The sequence below is a fragment of the Malus sylvestris genome, chromosome 4 (genome assembly GCF_916048215.2).
Source record: "Malus sylvestris chromosome 4, drMalSylv7.2, whole genome shotgun sequence".
In the NCBI taxonomy this organism is placed as follows: domain Eukaryota; kingdom Viridiplantae; phylum Streptophyta; class Magnoliopsida; order Rosales; family Rosaceae; genus Malus; species Malus sylvestris.
The window spans coordinates 11906943-11925960 of NC_062263.1; the positions used below are offsets into that span (position 1 = coordinate 11906943).

Here is a 19018-nt window from a genome sequence, read left to right on the forward strand (position 1 = left end):
CATTCCGATCTATATATTATAATTGACTAATGAAATTAGTTCGTGGCGACTTAATTTAGCTGCTGAATTAACAACCAAAATTATGTACACACACAGATTGCTTAAGAAAAGGGATCCTCATTTTTTTGAAAAAAATGGGAATTAGGTATGGAGTCCACTCCACATCGAATTTCAACGATCCGAACCATCTATTTTGTTAGTCTCGATTCATAGATCATCCTTGCAAAATATTAGCTAAATCAGAAATGTTTAAGACATCTAATTGGGTTCAAGGAAATGAACGAATACTTTGTTATATAACAATGAAATTTGATCTTGATAATTAAATAGGCAAATGGTTTCGGATTGAATTAAATTTTTGCAAGGATGATCTATGAATTGAGACTAACAAAATAAATGGTTTGGATCGTTGAAATTCGATGTGGAGTGGACCCCACACCTAATCCCCATTTTTTTCAAAAAATGAGGATCCCTTCCCTTAAGCAATCTATATATATATATATATATATATATGTTACAATATCCCGGTCAAGATACAGTACTGACTTTAAAATTGCATGCTTTGTCTAATAACTGATTGATTAGGATCTAAATAAAATATTATTGTCACTTAATACTACGGTCTGATTGTATTCTTTTTTATTTGTAAGTGAGAGATTTTAGATTTGATTATCGTCAAAAGCGAAGTTGAACTACATTATTATGTCAAACCCATTGTAAAGCTTAGCTTGTTTGTTCAAAATAAATAATAGGGGTTGGAGGGATGGGGGCATGCTCTGTCATGGATTTAGTTCTTTCTAAGTGATCTAAGCATTAAGGAAGTATGCTACAGTAGTAGTTTGACGATTAAATCCCATGAATCTTAGTTCTTTCTAACCCGATTTAATTAAGAGTGAAAAGCAAGACTTCAATAGTAGTTCAACAACCAAACATTTATTTGTTAGTCATAATCCTTCGTCAACTTCATCACCTTCATGTACTCTTGTATTCAACTGTAATTATGTCTCATAAATATATTGTTGCTTAAAGTTATTTTTTAATGAATGTAATGAGAAAAAGAATTATACAGTTAATGATTAGTTATAGAGTGGAGGTTATACTCTCCATTATCCCACAATTTTCATCATTACGTTTGTTGGTGACTGTTATAATACCAGTTTAAATTCCATATTGTGATCATGAAAAACATAATAACAACAGATTAATGCTAATTACTATAAAAAAAAAATTCAAATTCAAAATTTCCCAGTCCTAGCTTTTCGAACCTTCAACTAAACCTACTCCTGCGTTTTACAGTCGATATTTCTCTGAAAATATTCAAAATATCAAAAAAAAAATTGGAAACAATGAAACTCTTAAGTTTGAGATAAAATTGACAAATATTATCGATATTTTTAACACAATTGTTAAATATTAGAGAAATTATTATATTTTGTCTAAATATCTGTCGATATTTTCACTGATAATAATATTTTAAACACTACTAAATTCCTAATCACCATCTAAGCTAAGTTTCTACTAACAAGTTCATTATCCAAACAAAAAAAAAATCAGGTGGAATGTCATAACGGAAACAAAATCATGCGATAGAAACCCATTAATTACATTAGTAATACAGAAAAAAAATATGAACATGACAGTAATCACAGAGGAATAAAAACGGCAAACTGGTTAATTAAGCACTTATCAACTCAATTTTTTTTTTCCAAAAATCACACCCAAAATATCCAAATAACCGATCAAAAAGTAAAAGAAAAAAAAATTGAGTTGATAAATGCAAGCACAAGGTGTGATAGAAACCTCACAAAAATATATAGAAAAACGACATTGTATTTTTACAGTTTATAGATGATAAGAAAGCACGGCAACACGGCGCGTGAATCAAACACCAGCAACTCGCCGTTGCCTCCGCTCATCGAGTCGAACCCGACCCGGCCATCCAACAACGAATCAAGCTCCAGCTCCTTCGAAACCCGACCCGCCACGACCCGACAAACCATCATCGCTCTCCGGCCCCTGGCCCCACCCGCACCCGCGCTCTCGTGGGCCACGCCGCTACCGGAAAACGTACAAATCGCTTTACCCTTTCCGCCGTGAAACCCCCACACACCGCTGCACGCGTCGTACACCCCGACGCCGGAGCTGGCGGGCCCGAGGCAGTGGAACCGCATCACCTCGTTTCCGTCCGCCACGCAGCGGGCATTCTCCTCCTCGCACTGTGCCCCGCCGTTGGACCCGGCCCGGGACCGCGCCTTCACGACCTCCCTGTGCTCCTCAAACCGGGCCACGGTCTTGGACCCGTTCTGGACCTTAAAAATCATCTCGATCCGTCCAGAAAACGCCTTGGGGCCCCAGCTGGTGTGGAAGATAATCTCGACGACATTGCGCGACGGGTGGCCCTCCGGGAGCTCCGTCAAGGACGGTAAAAACGGATCATGGGGTCGCGGTTGCCGGGTTCGGAGTTGATGGGTTGGGCTCGATATGCGTTCGGGTTTTGTGGGTCGCCCTAGGCGTTTGGGTTTGGACCGCTTGGGCGGCGGACCCGGCGGCGGCAAGGGCTTCGGTTTTCTGGATTTTGTGGTGTCGATGACGTCCTTGAGGTTTTGAACGCTCTTCCTGCAACTCGCGCTGTTCATCAGATTTTTGGGGTTCGGATGGTAAACGTCTTCGAAGGCTCTCGACTTGCATTGCAGCGACTTCACCCACCCACTCGCCATTAACGGAGCTCTCGACAAGAGACACCGTTTCGTTCAATACCTCCTCGTCGTCGTCGTCTTCTTCTCCTCTCTGAGCGAGGTTTTTCAGAGTCTTGGGAGAAAAGAAAAGAAGAAGTTTGCAGAGAGAGAGATGGTGCGTTTATTAAATGGGGGTGTTTCCAACTTTCAACCGGAGAGGGTGTGTAATTACGGGAATGCCCTTCTGAGGAATTTGGAATTACCCACGTGGATTTCTGTCTTTGTTTCCATGGGCTGTGGGGAGTGGGGAGTGGAGGAGGAGGAGGAGGCACGTTGCTAAAATAAAACAAATTTCATCATTAAATGGGTTTAATTTGTTGGGACAAAAGAGAAAGAGAGAAGCGTGTGTGCGATGAGAATATCTCCGGATTCTCTTCCTATCTTCTCAATTCATTATATATATATATATATATATATATATATATATATATATATATATATATATATATTATGTAATCAAAAAATATTTTAAATTATTTTATTAAAAATTAAACACAGTAAAATGAACTAAAATGTACAATAAACTGATAAGATGTGAGAATATTCGCGTGTGTGTGAGAGTGGCCACTCTGGAATCTGGATACTTTACCCCATCTCTGGTTGTGGTATTATTGGGATTTTATATAGAATTGCAGTTGAAATTGGATGGAGTTCAATATGGTTTTTTTATTCAGTAATATTGTCGATACTGAAATATTTGGTGTCAAATTCTGTTCCAACATTTGTATATATTAATTCTTTGTCATCTTAATTTTTCTGGAGTTAAAATTCATTCATCATATTTGAGAATTTTTTTTTTGTTTATCATGATTTCAGTTTTTTTTCATCCTTTGTAACTCTTATTAAGTATGGAAAGAGTGCTTGAAAACCTAGTTAACGGTTGAATTTGCAATTGTAAAGTATTATGACTCATTTAGAAGTATTTTTAAAATAACTAAAAGTGTTTTTAAGGAAAATATTTTTGAGTTTCAAAAGCACTTAAAGTGCTTCATGCTAAAAACACAAGTTATGTGCTTTTTATAAAGAACACTTAAAATGTTTTTCAAAGATTCACTTTATTTTTTTTTAACAAACAATATTATCTACACTAGGAGGGAGGGGTGGACTTAGCCTCACAATGGACTAGCAATAATGTGGTGCAAATTCGCTTTTGACGAAAATTGAACCTAAGACCTTTCACTTACAAGCGAATATGAATATCACTAAACCATAGTACTAAATGGCAACTCATCGGTACTTAAGGCATCTGGGAAACCAAAATTTAAATACAATACTAAGTGAAAGAATGTGATTATGTTTACCTGGACAGTGTAAGTGTGAAAGTCATCAAGTTGTGTCCGGAAGCAGGGGACTTTATTTGCATTCATTTGAAAATAGACATTTCAGTTGGTAATACCACCTAACCTAGTCAAGTCAGGTCATTTTCCAATAAAGCCTCTCACGACTCAGCTTCTCTGCCTTCCCATTTTTCATACTCACATCCAACCTTGTTAATGAGATTAGTGCTTAATTTATGACTTTTTTTTTTTTGTTGAGCTTAATTTATGACTTTCCTTCACTTTCAAATGTAACCAAAACAATGCTACTTAGTAGTTTCCGAAAAGAAAAAAAAAACATCGCTACTTAGTACTACAATCTAGTAATATTCATCTTCACTTATAAGTAAGAGATTTTAAGTTCGATTTTCGCCAAATACAAATTTGAACCACATTATTATGGCTAACCCATTGTGAGATTTAGTTCACCCCTTTAATGTAGATAATATTGTTTGCTAAAAAAAATGTAACAAACACAATAGAGTAATGCTACACTCATCACATTTCATAGAGTAGGATTCTCTCGATCCCTTCCTAATCTCTCCTCTCCCTCCATTTCTATTTAAACGATTATGATTAGGTCAAATCAATATCTTGTTTGAATATTTTATATAGAGAAAAAGATAAAAAAGAAAGTGTGAGAGGAGTGAAGAGAAGAGAATGGTAATAGGAAAAAAGAGAATGACAATAGGAGATAAGAGAATCATACTTCAATTTTCATACCACATTTATACAATCTCTCTAAGACCATCTCCAACCCTTGGGCTAAAAGCCAAATTTTTTAGCCCGAAAAATTTAGCTTTTAGCCCAGAAACATCTTTTCTGCTCCAACCCTTCTACCCTAAAATTTTAGCCCGGAATTACTAAAGAATGAAATTAGCCTAAATTTTTTTCTTAAATTAATTTTTTAAAAAAAAATAAATATGTAGATTATTGTAAATTAATTTTATGAACATTTTGATCTAAAAAAATTTAAATTCCGATAAACATTTCGCATTTAGCCCGGGGGGAAAGCTGGGGGGTATTTGGCCCAGAAATAGCATTTGGCATTTAGCCTAAAATTTTAGCATGGGTTGGAGAGTGTTTGGGGGGGTAATTTGGGGGGTAATTTGGCTTTTAGCCCAGGGTTGGAGATGGTCTAATAGAGGTAGGGTCCACAAACATATGTGTGTTTATCAAAAAATAGTACAAATGTGGTATAAAAAAAATGTGGTAAAAACACCATTAAATAATAACTTTTTTCCACATTTGGTGTGGAGGTTTAATTCCACATATACAGAAAAACTTTTTAAAACCCTAAGCTAATTCATTTCTCCTTGCCGTATGACTACTTAACCAGAGACACCAACCATTTAGTTCAAAGATGTCTTGAGTTCAACTTGCACGGATGCAAGCAGGATATATATAGTTGTAGTGGTGAGTTTGATATTAAGTTATTACCAATGGAGGATTGCTGGTCATACAAAAATTATCCATCTTCTACAACGAACAAAGGAGGTATTGCTTACAACAAAATTTCCAAATAAGCGGCCGAGAAAAATTGAGGGCTCCCGGAAGGTCCTTCACAAGTGTTCGTCTTGGTCTCTAGAGGGTCTTGGGACCATTCAAAATCCCTATATTGATCAACCCTTGGTTGTTACTCGCTATTTTGATACGAGTAAATTAATAGTCCATTATGTCACTCAATACTACGGTCTGGTAGTATTTCTCTTCACTTGAAAAGTAAGAGGTCTTAGGTTCGAATCTCGTAAATAGCGAATTCGATACCAAATTACGTTACCCATTATGTGACTTAGCCAAACTCCCTCTCCCTTTAGTGTAAAAATATTGATGTACTAAAAAAAAAAATTAATAGTTCGTTATATGAGTATGTATAACTATCCTTTTATTTGCACACACGAAAAAAAAATAATGAAAATAAGTTGAAAACTTTGAATTTTAACGATAAGGACAAAATAAAGGGTAAAGTGAATAGTACTAGAATTGACTTTTTAGTGTAAAAATGTGGTTTTTCATTAAAGTAAACAGTACCAGGAGTTTTTCGTTAAAATTCTAAAAAAAAAAAGTCATTTATCATTTCCTTGGGTTTTTCTCTTATGTTACCAAAGAATGGGTCGTGATTTAGGAAAAAGAACTTAATACTATATTTGGACAAGAGAAATAAACTTTGAATTTGAATAAAATTTTCGCATAAAAAATTGGAATTTGGAATCTTCAATTCCCAAGTTTAAATTTCATGTAAATAAGTGTCATTTCCTAATTTCTATGTTAGATTAACAAAATAAGAAAATTTACAAATTCAAGAAAATAAAATCTCATTTTAATTTCTATCATTTTACAATTCCTTAATAATCTTAAAATTTTTCATTCAAATATAATGTAAATTTTTCTAAATAATTGAACATTGACTTAAATTGTTAGAATCGTATAATTGCAAGTGCTGATAATATTTTTATTCAACAATTTGAGAGATTTGCATATGGGATTTATATTTTATATTTTCTAAATTCCATAATTAAGGAGACAGAATGAGATGGAATCTTTTATAGGAGTTTGAACTTTGAAGTGGGAACAGAATAGAAGAATAGAAACTACAGAAAGAGAATGGAAACGGCTGATTGAGAGTATGAGAGAGAGAGAGAGAGAGAGACAGAGAGAGAGAGAGCATTACATCTGAAAAAGCTCTGAGTTTTAAAACTATGCTAGTAAAACGACAATATGGCCAGAGAAAAAGCTACTAAAACGACACTCTACTACTAGTTTTATCTTTTACGTACTATAGCTGGCTAATCAAAACTTGATTAAGGCGTTAATTAATCGGGTTTAACTTTGCACAAAGTTTGGTGCTCATTGGGACAATGCATTTTTTGTAGTTTCACAGGGGGACAATGTTACTGAGATAATCAAAACTTAATCAACAAAAACAAGATTAAATTATGGCATACCAAACACCAAAAATGGTCCAGACTCCAAACCTTGAGGAAAATGGGCAAAATTCAAATTAAAGGGGGCGTTATATTAATGTTATTCTTATTATTTAGTTGTACCTCATTTATATCATCTATTTAAAAGAGATAAGAACCATATATGTTGACTAATCATATCTCTATTACAAAGATGGTACAAGTAGGTAGTAAGTGTAACATTACTAATGATGTTAATGTGGTAATTATGAGATTCTGTATGGGGTTTAGTTAAACGAAGTGCATTGCATGGTGTATTAGGGTTTAGGGAGTCCAAAAAGCAGCAACCATGCATGTTTGCTATGGCTGGCTGGTGGAGTTTTGGCAGCCTTTGCTCTCACGCTTGCTCAGCGGTCCCCGGGAACTGTGTTATATGCAAAGCGTGCTACATTTGGTTTCCACCTCCAAAATTTCCACTTTACTTTTCCCCTACCCTTCAAATTCACAAGTGTTCTCATGGTCACTAGGTGTATGATTGAGAAACGCATAGTCACTAACCATTAAATTTGATGTCAACAACATGAAGAGTAATACTATGGAGACTAAATTTGTAGACTAAATTAACAAACCAAATAAGGTGTCATCAATAGAAAATGAGCACATTTATCAATGATTAAGTAATAATCTAATCACCAACTTCCATGTCATTTAGTTTATAAAATTTAGTCTACAAATTTAGTCTTCCTAACATTATTCATATATGAATATGTTTTCAGTGTTTTAATATTAACATTGTAAATCAAATCTAATGATAAATGTCCACGAATTCTTCCTTACTACATATTATGGTCCTTTTTACAACATCATTTGTTTTTTTGTTAATTTGATGTAGAACATAAGACATAACGCATTGAAAAACAGTTTGAGAAGCACAAATCCTACCAGGCTAGCTGGCTCAAACATTATGGATATGGTTACGGTATCCAATTTGGACCATGACCCGTCATTTTGAAAAGAACTATGTCACCATGAAGACTTCGTGACTAATAAGCATTTACTATCACAAAAACAACATTCTAATATGTTTGTTTATTTTTCTATATACGTATTTTGTTTCCTAGCAACTCTAGGGTTGTGATACATTATAAAAGAATCCTTTTGTTTGACCAAAAAATAAAAAACAAAAGCATCCTTTCGTGGTGCAAGAGTCTGTTATCTAATAATCAATAAATTTGAGGTTTTCTCAATTCTTGGTAGATTTCAAATTGCTAGTGGATTGCCAATTGTGGTTTAATGTTTCATTTAATTTAAGCTTCATTTTAGTTATGCCTATGTGAAGACTTGTTCCTGATTTTACGTTTTTATAAATTTTAAAAATAATGATTTTACAAAAATGCCGTTAGAGGCAAAGATTTTGACATACGTTGGTTATGGTTAAGAGACATAAGACTCCTTCCGTTAGGGTATTCTCGAAGTACTCGTCATTACGAACGTGTGGGCGCAAGAGGAATCTAAATTGGAATTATAACGAAGAAGTTATAAACGAGCAAAGTTAGGGATGAAATTGTCATTTGATAATAATCTGGATTTCTCCAAACAACTCTGTGGTGCCACATGGAAGGCCCCGAGTGAGGGAAATGGGCTCTGCCCAATCAGAAAATGAGGAAGGAGGAAACAGGAGAGGAGATAAGCAACACCGGATTTCCTACGACCAGGTTCCCTTCCATTGACCCAACCCGTATTCGAGATATTTCAACGCCAACTCCGGTGTTTTCTTGATGAAACGACCATTGCTACCACCTAGAACTAGCTCCATGACCTCCCTTCTCCAAGTTCCATCTCAAATTTGGATGAATTTGGCTTGAAACGGAGAGAAACTCCCAAGGGTGAGTCCGTCGGTGTCATGGTGGTGATCCACCATTCATGCAGCCATCAACGTTGATCAAACCCACCAAAATACTTCCCTTGAACCCAGGAATCATGACCAATCATTCATTGGGACGTTGGGATTCGATTTGCCAACGATTTGAGGAACACCCATATTAGGGTTTCGGTGGATTTGAGACGAATTGGAGCACTTCTCGGCCAAATTGTACTTAGCCACATGTATAAAACTTTCTCTATTCGTTGAGATCTTCATTTTTGTAAATTTTGGTAATTTTTGGAAATAGTTGAAATTTCTAGCGAGTCGGGGTGGCCAATCGCCACCCATGGCGACACGTGGTTAGGGAGCCGTTGATGCTATTTTAGGTTAAATGAGAGGCCTAGAGTTAAGTTCTGATAATCGTATGACGTAGGTTGATCGTTGGAACCTAAATTCTCTACAATACGTTAATAGGTCATTATATGAATCGACAATCCGCCCGTTGGATCGTCATCAAACTTTAATAGGTTATTATTCGTAATATTTAACGAATGTAGGAACTTACAGATCGGGAATCTGACATGGGGATCTTCCTTAATTGAATTTGTAAGTTCGTAAAATAAAACGTTAACCGCCACTTGGTTTTGGCAATTGGCGGAGATCCGACCGTTGGATCGTTCTGAAACTTTAGGATGTTATTCTAGAAACATAATGTGTATCTTTGGAAGTTATGAATCGAAAATCTGATATGCAGATCTTCTGGATCGAATTACGAAGGGATGTGTTTTATGTAAATTACATATTCTATCGATAAGATTTCTGAGACATGATTTGATAATTGTTCTAGGCGCCAATCGTTCGTGACGCCTTGATGTGTGTGCTAGGGAGTGTAGCGCAGAATCTAGGTGAGTGGGCTTTTGGTTTCTAATATATGTATATATGCATTACGTTTTTCCTAGAAAAATTGATTTAAATGATTTTGCGTTTTAGATGCCATGTCAAATGCTTTATATTTTAGAATATGCATTAGTAGTTATGTATGTTAGTATGTGACAATGCGGCGACACTCAGGTAAGTTCCAGGTGAGTATATGTATTGATGATTGTGTGTTGCACTGTAAAGGTTATACTTAGAGGCATTTAGAGCTCATTAACCTGCACCCCGGTGTTAGTGCTCCTGCCCGTGGCCAGGGCACAGTCATTCATATGATGTTCACCTCCCGCACCGCACGCTTACCTTGGATCCAAATTTGGTGCATAGCCCTGTCGTACATACCACAATAGGTGGTTCCGACTCGTAGGTGACCCGCGATTTATCGCACAGCCTTCACGTGATCGTAGCACTTGAGCGTACTTATTACACCTAGCCCTGTTGTACATACCACATTAGGTGGTTCCGACTCATGTGCAGGCATACTTGATGAGCTATAGGTTCAGCCGTACATGCTACAATAGGTGGATCTGGCTGACATATCACTTTTCATTGATTTACTTCACCTGGTTACTTATTCATTATGCTGAGATATTTGACATGGCATACATGTGGATTTTGGTATTTCGAGTATGGTTTCGATATATGTAAGTATTTTATTTTTTGGGAAATTATATGGGTTTTACGGCGAGGGGTTATTACTTTTGAAAAGAGAAATGGTTTTGAAAAGCTTTGTTTTTGCCCACTCACATTTTCTGTTTTGCACCCCTCCAGGTTTTAGCTGCTGAAAGTTCGTATCGACGATGATTCTTGGCGAATCTTAGTATAAGTTTGAGGGTATGATCTTTACCCACATTACTGTACTTTACTTATACTCTGACGACACGTGTGAAGAGGGTGTATACCCGCTCACCAGCGCACTTTGGTATTTAGGCACTTTTAGGTTTAAATTACTCACATTTTCCATAAAACTGCATTTTACGGCTTTGTCACCTTCCAACACAACTCGATTCAGAGTCCCAGTAGACATTCCGGGTCGGGGTGTGTAACCTATGCACTCTACAAAAAATTTGATTTTGACCCCTACGCTTTATTATGTATCACTTTACCCCTTATACTCGTTAGCAGATACCAAATTACCTCTTTTCGTCTACTCAGTTAAGAGAAATGTTATTATTGCTAATGTCTAAAATACAAAAACTTTCGTCTTTTCAGCAACGAATATAAACATAGGTTAAATAAATTGTGAGATCTTAAGCCATTTAGGGATGCCAATGAAGGAATTTAAGGTTTTTTTTTTTGGGTTGAGGAGGTTTGTTTTTTGTAATTTTTTGTGATTTTTTTATTTCCTTTCCTTCTTGTCTGAATATATATATATATATATATATATATGTTTCAGATGTTGCAAATGTGAAAACGGAATGAAAAGATAGTAATAAAGTTCTCATGTCACTCTAGCGAAACTAATGTCTTCTTCAACACTTTGTTGCGTTGTGTCACAATTACTTTAATTTCCAATGACGGAAATTCAAACTTGAGTATAAAGAGAAATGCACACATTGACACACACAGCTTTAAGCAACTAGCCTAATCTCCATATATGGTCATGCATATTATGGTTGAGTTTTTCACTTATTTAATTCCAATGCACATAAGTTTTATAACTAAGCAAGGTGCTGAGGTCGTTGAGACAATTAATAGAAAGTCATCAAGAGCAAGCAAGATAGAGCTTCTATGGAAACTAAAGAAAGAAAACAATGATGGGAAGAAAAGAAAACAAAAGAAAACAAAGACGTTGGCTTTTCAAGGGGAGATACGTGCCTTTTCATTCTCAAACCCTAATTTACGGGGCCGGGGTTTACTGGCATATCTTTTGACCAACTTTGGGTCATGGATTGGAAACTTCAATGCTATGTTGGTTTGAGATGATGGATAAAGAATTCAACTCTCCCGCTGCTTTATTTAATACATGCACAAATTCTTATACACCTTCATCTCCAGCAGCATTTAAGGCTACTTCTATTTCTCTATCCCCATTTTTATAGTGCTTGGAAGTAAGACCAACAAAGGAAAATATCAAATTATTATAGTCAAATTATAATTAATGATTGATATGTTAATTTGAAGTTTTATGTCAAATTTTGTATTTCTTCAACCGAATTTTGTACTTTCAACAAATGTTGCCCAACTGTGACTACCCAAATTCATCCTTCTAAATCCTTAATAACATGAATTTTACCCACTCATAATCATATTGATTTGTGTTTAAATTAACAATCTATAAGAAAACTTGTATTTGCATAAGAAGAAACCAAAGAAAAACATGAATTTCAAGTGATTCATTTTATACACATGTGATACAATACACTAGTGGAACACGTTTCTACCCACGCGTCTCTTAATAATAATAATTTTGTTTTTATTTTTTTTAAAGTGATTCATATTCAAAGTATCATGTTGTACAAATTTTCTACGTTAAGTATATCCATACCTTTCTTAAGCTGTGAACATCAATCTTAAGGTCTTCAATTAGTGGTCATTCCTACAATGAATCATTCAAATCCAAAACTATTCGGTCATCTAAAATGACAAAAAAACGCAGATTGTGAAATAAAGTTGAAATGAAAATGTGGGTGTTAGGATAATTTTTGAAAGAAAATCTAAAAATAGACTCATTATGATCCTTGATTAGAAATCGGTTACCCGTAATTTTAGAAAGATATGGACAACCTTAATGTAAAAAGTTTGCATATTGTAGCGAGTCATTTCAAACACATTGTATGTAGCATTTCTGTGATTCTTTCGACAAATGTAACCCAATTATGAAAAATCAAGTGGATCCTTCTAAATCCTTAAACATACCCAAATGCACAACACTAGAGCCTTAGCATATGACTCATCCCACTCCCAATCTTAATTGATCTCTTTCAATCATTACATATTAGGTTATATATTTCATCATAATGCAAGTTATAATTGCTTAGCCTTAAAAAACTTTAAAAAAAACTAACATAGAATACAAAAAATGAGAAAAGTTAGGACATGTAGAGTGGGTGGGGGGAAAGAACATGATGATTCAGGATCACAAGTCCTCAATCAGGTGGAGAGTGATTCTCGGATCATTATTGAATCCAAACAAATCTAACATTTGGCTTGGACTGCCCCAATGCCAAAAGACCTAATTATGAATTGGATGATCAATATATACATATAGTATTGTTGCTTGTTGGTATATAAATATGGACGGCAAAACTTGGACCCAGATTTCGTGGTCCTCTCCCGGCCGGTCCGGTTCTGCTGTTTCGAGTAACTTCCTTAATATTCACCCTTGATCTACCTCCAATGTCAAAGACTCGTTTGTTGGAGAATAGAGTCTTACGTCGGAGAGATAATAAGATAAAATACAGTTCATATGTGGGAGATTTGCTTTTAATATCACCGAGACTTTTTTTGAAACCTTACACTTAGTTATAAGTGATTAATGTAGGAACAATATCGGGGATGTTGGTCGTGAACTACACTAGGTGTAAAAATTTACCGTCAATGTGTTCGATTTTCCTGATGAGAAAAACAAAAAATCTTGACAAAAACTTATCAGCCCGTGAGCCTTGAAAACGGCCTCAGATACCAATCTTGTAATCTGCAGAATAGGACCAGGACTTGGCCTTTGAGTTGTACATACTCAGACCTATCACCAACAAGTTTTAATTTGTTGAGTTTGACTTGTGATTCTTCTATTGGGTGCTCGTTTAGAAGTAGTATTTCTTCATTAGTTTTAAAATTTTAATTTCCATGTAGCTCTCTGGAGTGTTGTCACTCCCCACCAACCTCTTACACTCTTTCTAACTTTAGGGTTTTTTTTCTGCATTATGTCTGGGAAAGAAGATTCGAATTTGAAACTTTCGTGCGCAACCTCTAGCGGCATAGAAGAACGCAACCTCTTTCGGCAAAGAAGGACATCTTCAAATTCCTAACGACTTCCTTACATTCATGGTTCTCGTTGTTTTTGTGTGGGTATGTTTGAAATGTTGCATATCCATGAAGACGCATGTGATCATACACTCTTATTCCGAAATTGCAAACGAATTTGTGTAACATAATGATTTATATATGACACTGCCATTCGCACTCATACGTTGGAGTGCACGAGTGCAGATTGCAGACGGATTAGTGCTCGTTTTTCTCAGTTGAGGTTTTGCACCCAAAAATTTAGGGTTTTTCCTTTGATCAAAAGGACTCGTTAGGGTTAATTTCTTTCTTGTTTATGAGAGGTGATATTTGACTTTATAACACATTTCAACAAAGTCAAAACAGAAGACAGATAAAATACAACTTTAAGTTTAGGTTAGTTATACAGAGTTCATTGACAATCATACACTTCAAAGGCGATTATTACCGATGAATAATGTTTTTCTTATATTTTTTGAGGGAGGAAGTATCCGAACTTGAGACCTCTTCCGACATTATGAAGAGAAGTATCACTAACTCAATGTAATTTGTATAACAATGCACAATTTTTGTATACAAGCTTTGGTGATATACAATGTTTTAAAACACTCGCCCCAAGGCGCGCCTAGGCAGCCTTGTAGGCGGGGCATGAGGAAAATCGCCTCTGTTTTGTGGGAGTGGCCGAAAACTCGCCTAGGCTTCGTCGGGGGCACTTGGGCGGCCAGAGCGCGCCTGAGACGTTCATTGGGCGTTTTTTTTTTCTTTTTTTGAGTTGTCCAAATCTGAAATTTTCTGATCAGGGGGTCGTCTGTCTAAAGAAGATGAAGAAGTTGCAGTCTTCCATAAAAAAAGATGAAGTCGCCAGCGCATTTCCTTATCCTTTTCTTAATATTTTTTTCTTTTTAAGTTTAAAATGACCATACTTTGCGGACATTTCTTATCCAACTATCTTTCTTTATGTTCACTTTTTGTTTTTTATATTATTTTTTTCTCATATTCAAAATAGAAAAGCATCTTTTAGTTTTAGTTTTTATTATTATTTTTTTAATAAAGAAGCATATTTTCCTGGATATTCTGCCAATAGGAAAAAAAAGATAAACATCTGTTTGTTTTTAATTTTTTTAACGTTATATTATTTAAAAGATACATTATCTTATCCTTATTTCTTTTTTTAAGACTACATATCTTACTCAAATATTACTCAAAACTCTCATAATTCATATAAATATGCACTTACTTAAGACTAAATGTATGATTTCATTCTATTTGTTTGATTGTTGGTTAATTTGATTGCTTGGTTAAACTTGTTTGTGATGTGAGTTCAATTTGTTTGTGACATGTACACTTTTGAATAACCACTAGTACAAAAACATGTTTGCGTGATGGACCAAATTTCATCGAGCAAAGTATGTTTGTGCAACGCTAAACACAAAACGTCGCGCAAGATTTTGGTGCCAAACCAAGAATGCTTTACCTTTTTTTTCAACCATTGTACGACGTAGGTGCACCTACGTTGCGCAAAACAGCTTTGCATGACGAAGGTCCACCTACGTCACGCAAAGTCAACGATACTTAAGAGTTTATTTATACTTTGATTAAGTATAACATAAGATTTTGTTTCATTCCACTAGTGTAAATATTTTAAATTGAATATCAAATTCATTCATTGTATTCATATAGGAACAAGGAGTGTAGCTATAAAAAATCATCAAAATTGGAGTTAAAATAACCGTTAAATAGGGATTTTTCGTATACAACTGTTGAAAAGTTATTTTGTCCTGTTACTTGGTCTCTGAATGTTTGTTTTTTGCGATTTTTGGCGTATGGGATCTCGAAGTATATACAAACAAGTTTGACAGTTGGATAGTTGAAACTAGTTTCATAGAATGCGTATCCCATCTAAACAATAGATTCACTAACATTTAAGAGTTTATTTATACTTTCATTCCACTAGTGTAAATATTTTAAATTAAAGATCGAATTCATTCATTGTTTTCATATAGGGACAAGGAGTGTAGCTGTAAAAAATCATCAAAATCGGAGTTAAAATAACCATTAAATCGGGATTTTTCGTTTGTAACCATCGAAAAGTTTTGTCCCGTTACTTGATCTTTGAATGTTTTTTTTTTTTTTTTGCAATTTTTGACATATGCAATCTCGAAGCATATGCAAATATGTTTGACAGTTGGATCGTTGAAACTAGTTTCGTAGAATGCGTATCCCATCAAAACAATAGATTCACTAACAATTGAAGTTTATTTATACTTTCATTAAGTATAACATAAGATTTTGTTGTATCCACTTGTGTAAATATTTTAAATTGACGATCGAATTAGTTCATTGTATTCATATAGGATCAAGGTGTGTACCTATAAAAAATCATCAAAATCGGAATTAAAACTACCGTTAAATCGTGATTTTTCATTTACAACTATCGAAAAGTTTTGTCCCGTTACTTGATCATTGAATGTTTGCTTTTTGCGATTTTTGGCATATGTTTGACGGTTAGATCGTTGAAACTAGTTTCGTAGAATGTGTATCCCATCAAAACAATAGATTCACTAACACTTACAGTTTATTTATACATTCATTAAGTATAATATAAGATTTTGTGGTATTCACTAGTGTAAATATTTTAAATTGAAGATTGAGTTCATTCATTGTATTCATGTAGGATCAAAGAGTGTAGATATAAAAAAAATCATCAAAATTAGAGTTAAAATAACCGTTAAATCGTAATTTTTCATTTATAACCATCGAAAAGTTTTATCCCGTTACTTGATCTCTGAATGTTTTTTCTTTTTTTTTGTGATTTTTGGCGTACGCGATCTTGAAGTATATACAACCAAGTTTGACGATTCGATCGTTGAAACTAGTTTTGTAGAATGCGTATCCCATCAAGTTCAATGGTGTGTGTATATATATATATATATATATATATATATATTTGTTAAATAGCTTTAAATTTATTTATTTTGTATGCATAACACTTAAGAAATTGAATGGTATATATATTTATTAAGTAGCTTTAAATTTATTATTGTAGTTCGGATCGGATTTTCGTTAGAAAAATATATTATTGTGTTTTATGTAAAAAAAAAAAGAATTTGAAAGGAGAAAATCACAGTTTCAGTCAATTTTATAATAATTTAAAAAATATATATATATAATTTGTGCAATGTAGGTTCACCTTCATCGCACAAAACTATTTTGCATGACAAATATTGTCATCGTGCAACGCTGCTTTGCTCGATGAAGGTGCACCTACGTCGTGCAAAGACATTTTGCACGACGAATGGACTCTTTCGTCGCAAAAAGTCAACGACTTTGTACTATAACATAAGATTTTGTGGTATCCACTTGTGTAAATATTTTAAATTGATGATCAAATTAGTTCATTGTATTCATATAGGATCAAGTAGTGTAGCTGTAAAAAATCGTTAAAATTGGGTTAAAATAACCGTTAAATCATGAATTTTCATTTATAACCGTCAAAAGGCTTTGTCTTGTTACTTGATCTCTGAATGTTTGTTTTTTACGATTTTTGGCGTATCTCGAAGCATATGCAAACATGTTTGACGGTTGGATCGTTGAAACTAGTTTCGTAGAATATGTATCCCATCAAAACAATAGATTCACTAACACTTAAGGGTTTATTTATACTTTCATTAAGTATAACATAAGATTTTGTGGTATAGTGTCACAGCCCGTCCCGGAATTTCGATTTCGAGGATGTGAATTTACGTATTTATCCCTAAGATTTACTAAGGCATGTGATTTATAATTTGGTTGAATATCAAAATTTTCCTAAGTTGTTGGAGAGAAGAATTAATATTTGGATTGGGATTGTGTGGTTAAGGAGTTTTTGGGTGGACCACACATACCTAAGCCTACCCTCTCTCTTCTCTCGTGGACTCTCTCTCTCTCTCCTCTCGATTTTTCTGCTTCACGTGCACTGTGCACGTATGGACAAGCTAGGAACCTCCCATTTCTTCACGGATCGAAGGTTCTAAGGTAAGATTTGAACTCCTAGTAAGCTTGTGAGTTCGTATATGTGATTTTTGGAACTTAAAACCCTCAGAATCTTCGTGAAACCCTAACCCCGAAAATGTGCACTGTTCATGAACACGTAAAATCTTGCATTTCAGGAAATTTTAGGCTCACAGTGAGCTTAAGGAGATCCTCACGAGCTTCGGGGTACTTCGTTGGTAGAATTTGGACGTCGGAGGACTAAGAACGAAGCTTTTCAAATTTGGCCGGATTATCGAGCTTCCTCAGGTAAAATCTAGTGGATTTTAGACTTTGAAACTAGTCTATCGTGATTCTACATGTTGAGGGCTTCAAATTGATATAAAATATGAAGAAAACGGTTGAGAAACGACGGAGAACAAGGAGATTGAAAAATCTCCAGTTTTCTGGCCACCGGAAAACTCAGTCCAGTGAACTCGAGGAAGAAGACTAGCGTGGGGGCGCGTGCCGCTTCAAAAAAAATTTCTAAAAATTTCTCGACGTCCGTGACGTCGAGTAGGTCGATGTGGTATATTCATATACCCAAATTGAGCACCGTATGAGAAGTTATTTCAAATTGTTGGTTATGTGCATGAAATTAACGTTTTTATAGTTGTTTCGCATATAGGTGACACCTATCCCGAGGACGAGCGCATCCAGGGACGTCACGGGGGTTACGACCCATTGACTTACCAGTGAGTAGGCAGTTTTGTTTTCAGTATATACCTATATACTATTAATTTTCCCAGAAATTGAATTTATATGAAAGTATGTTTTCAATTGTCATGCATACATATTATGAATTATATGAATTGATATGAATGCATATATATATATATATATATATATGTGAATTGGTGCTGTGGACGCACATGTGAGTATCAGGTGAGTTTTATGTTACTCATGTGAATCATTGATGATGTGAATTGTGTTGAGAGCTCATAACCTGCACCCCTGGTGTTAGTGCTTATATTATTCACCGCACCGAACGCTCACCTTGGATCCAAGTAAGTGCATGTCGTACAGACCATGAGAGGGTTCCGACATGCTAGTCGTACAGACCACTAGAGGTGGTTCCGACTAGTAGGTGACCTTAGATTACGTGCGCATATGATTGATGAGAGAAGCACTAGAGCATACCATTACACCATTCTTGTCGTACAGACTACTTCAGGTAGTTCCGACTTATGTGCAGAGTAGTGCCGTACATGTCACCATGGTGACTCCGGCTGGGTTGGATATTGAGTTATGGAATTAACCGTATAAGACCAATTGCAGGGTCTCCGGTTGATTCATTATGTCACCTGTTATTTT

The 19018-nt window shown here is 35.2% G+C and overlaps 1 protein-coding gene across 1 annotated transcript; it reads right to left on the reverse strand.

Annotated features, from left to right (window-relative positions):
- Positions 1-1565: 1565 nt before the first annotated feature.
- Positions 1566-2945, reverse strand: LOC126617768 (uncharacterized). The gene has a single exon (XM_050285817.1). It carries the CDS (start codon positions 2715-2717, stop codon positions 1836-1838), a length of 882 nt encoding a protein of 293 aa, XP_050141774.1. The 5' UTR covers positions 2718-2945; the 3' UTR covers positions 1566-1835.
- Between the last annotated feature and the right edge of the window lie 16073 nt (positions 2946-19018).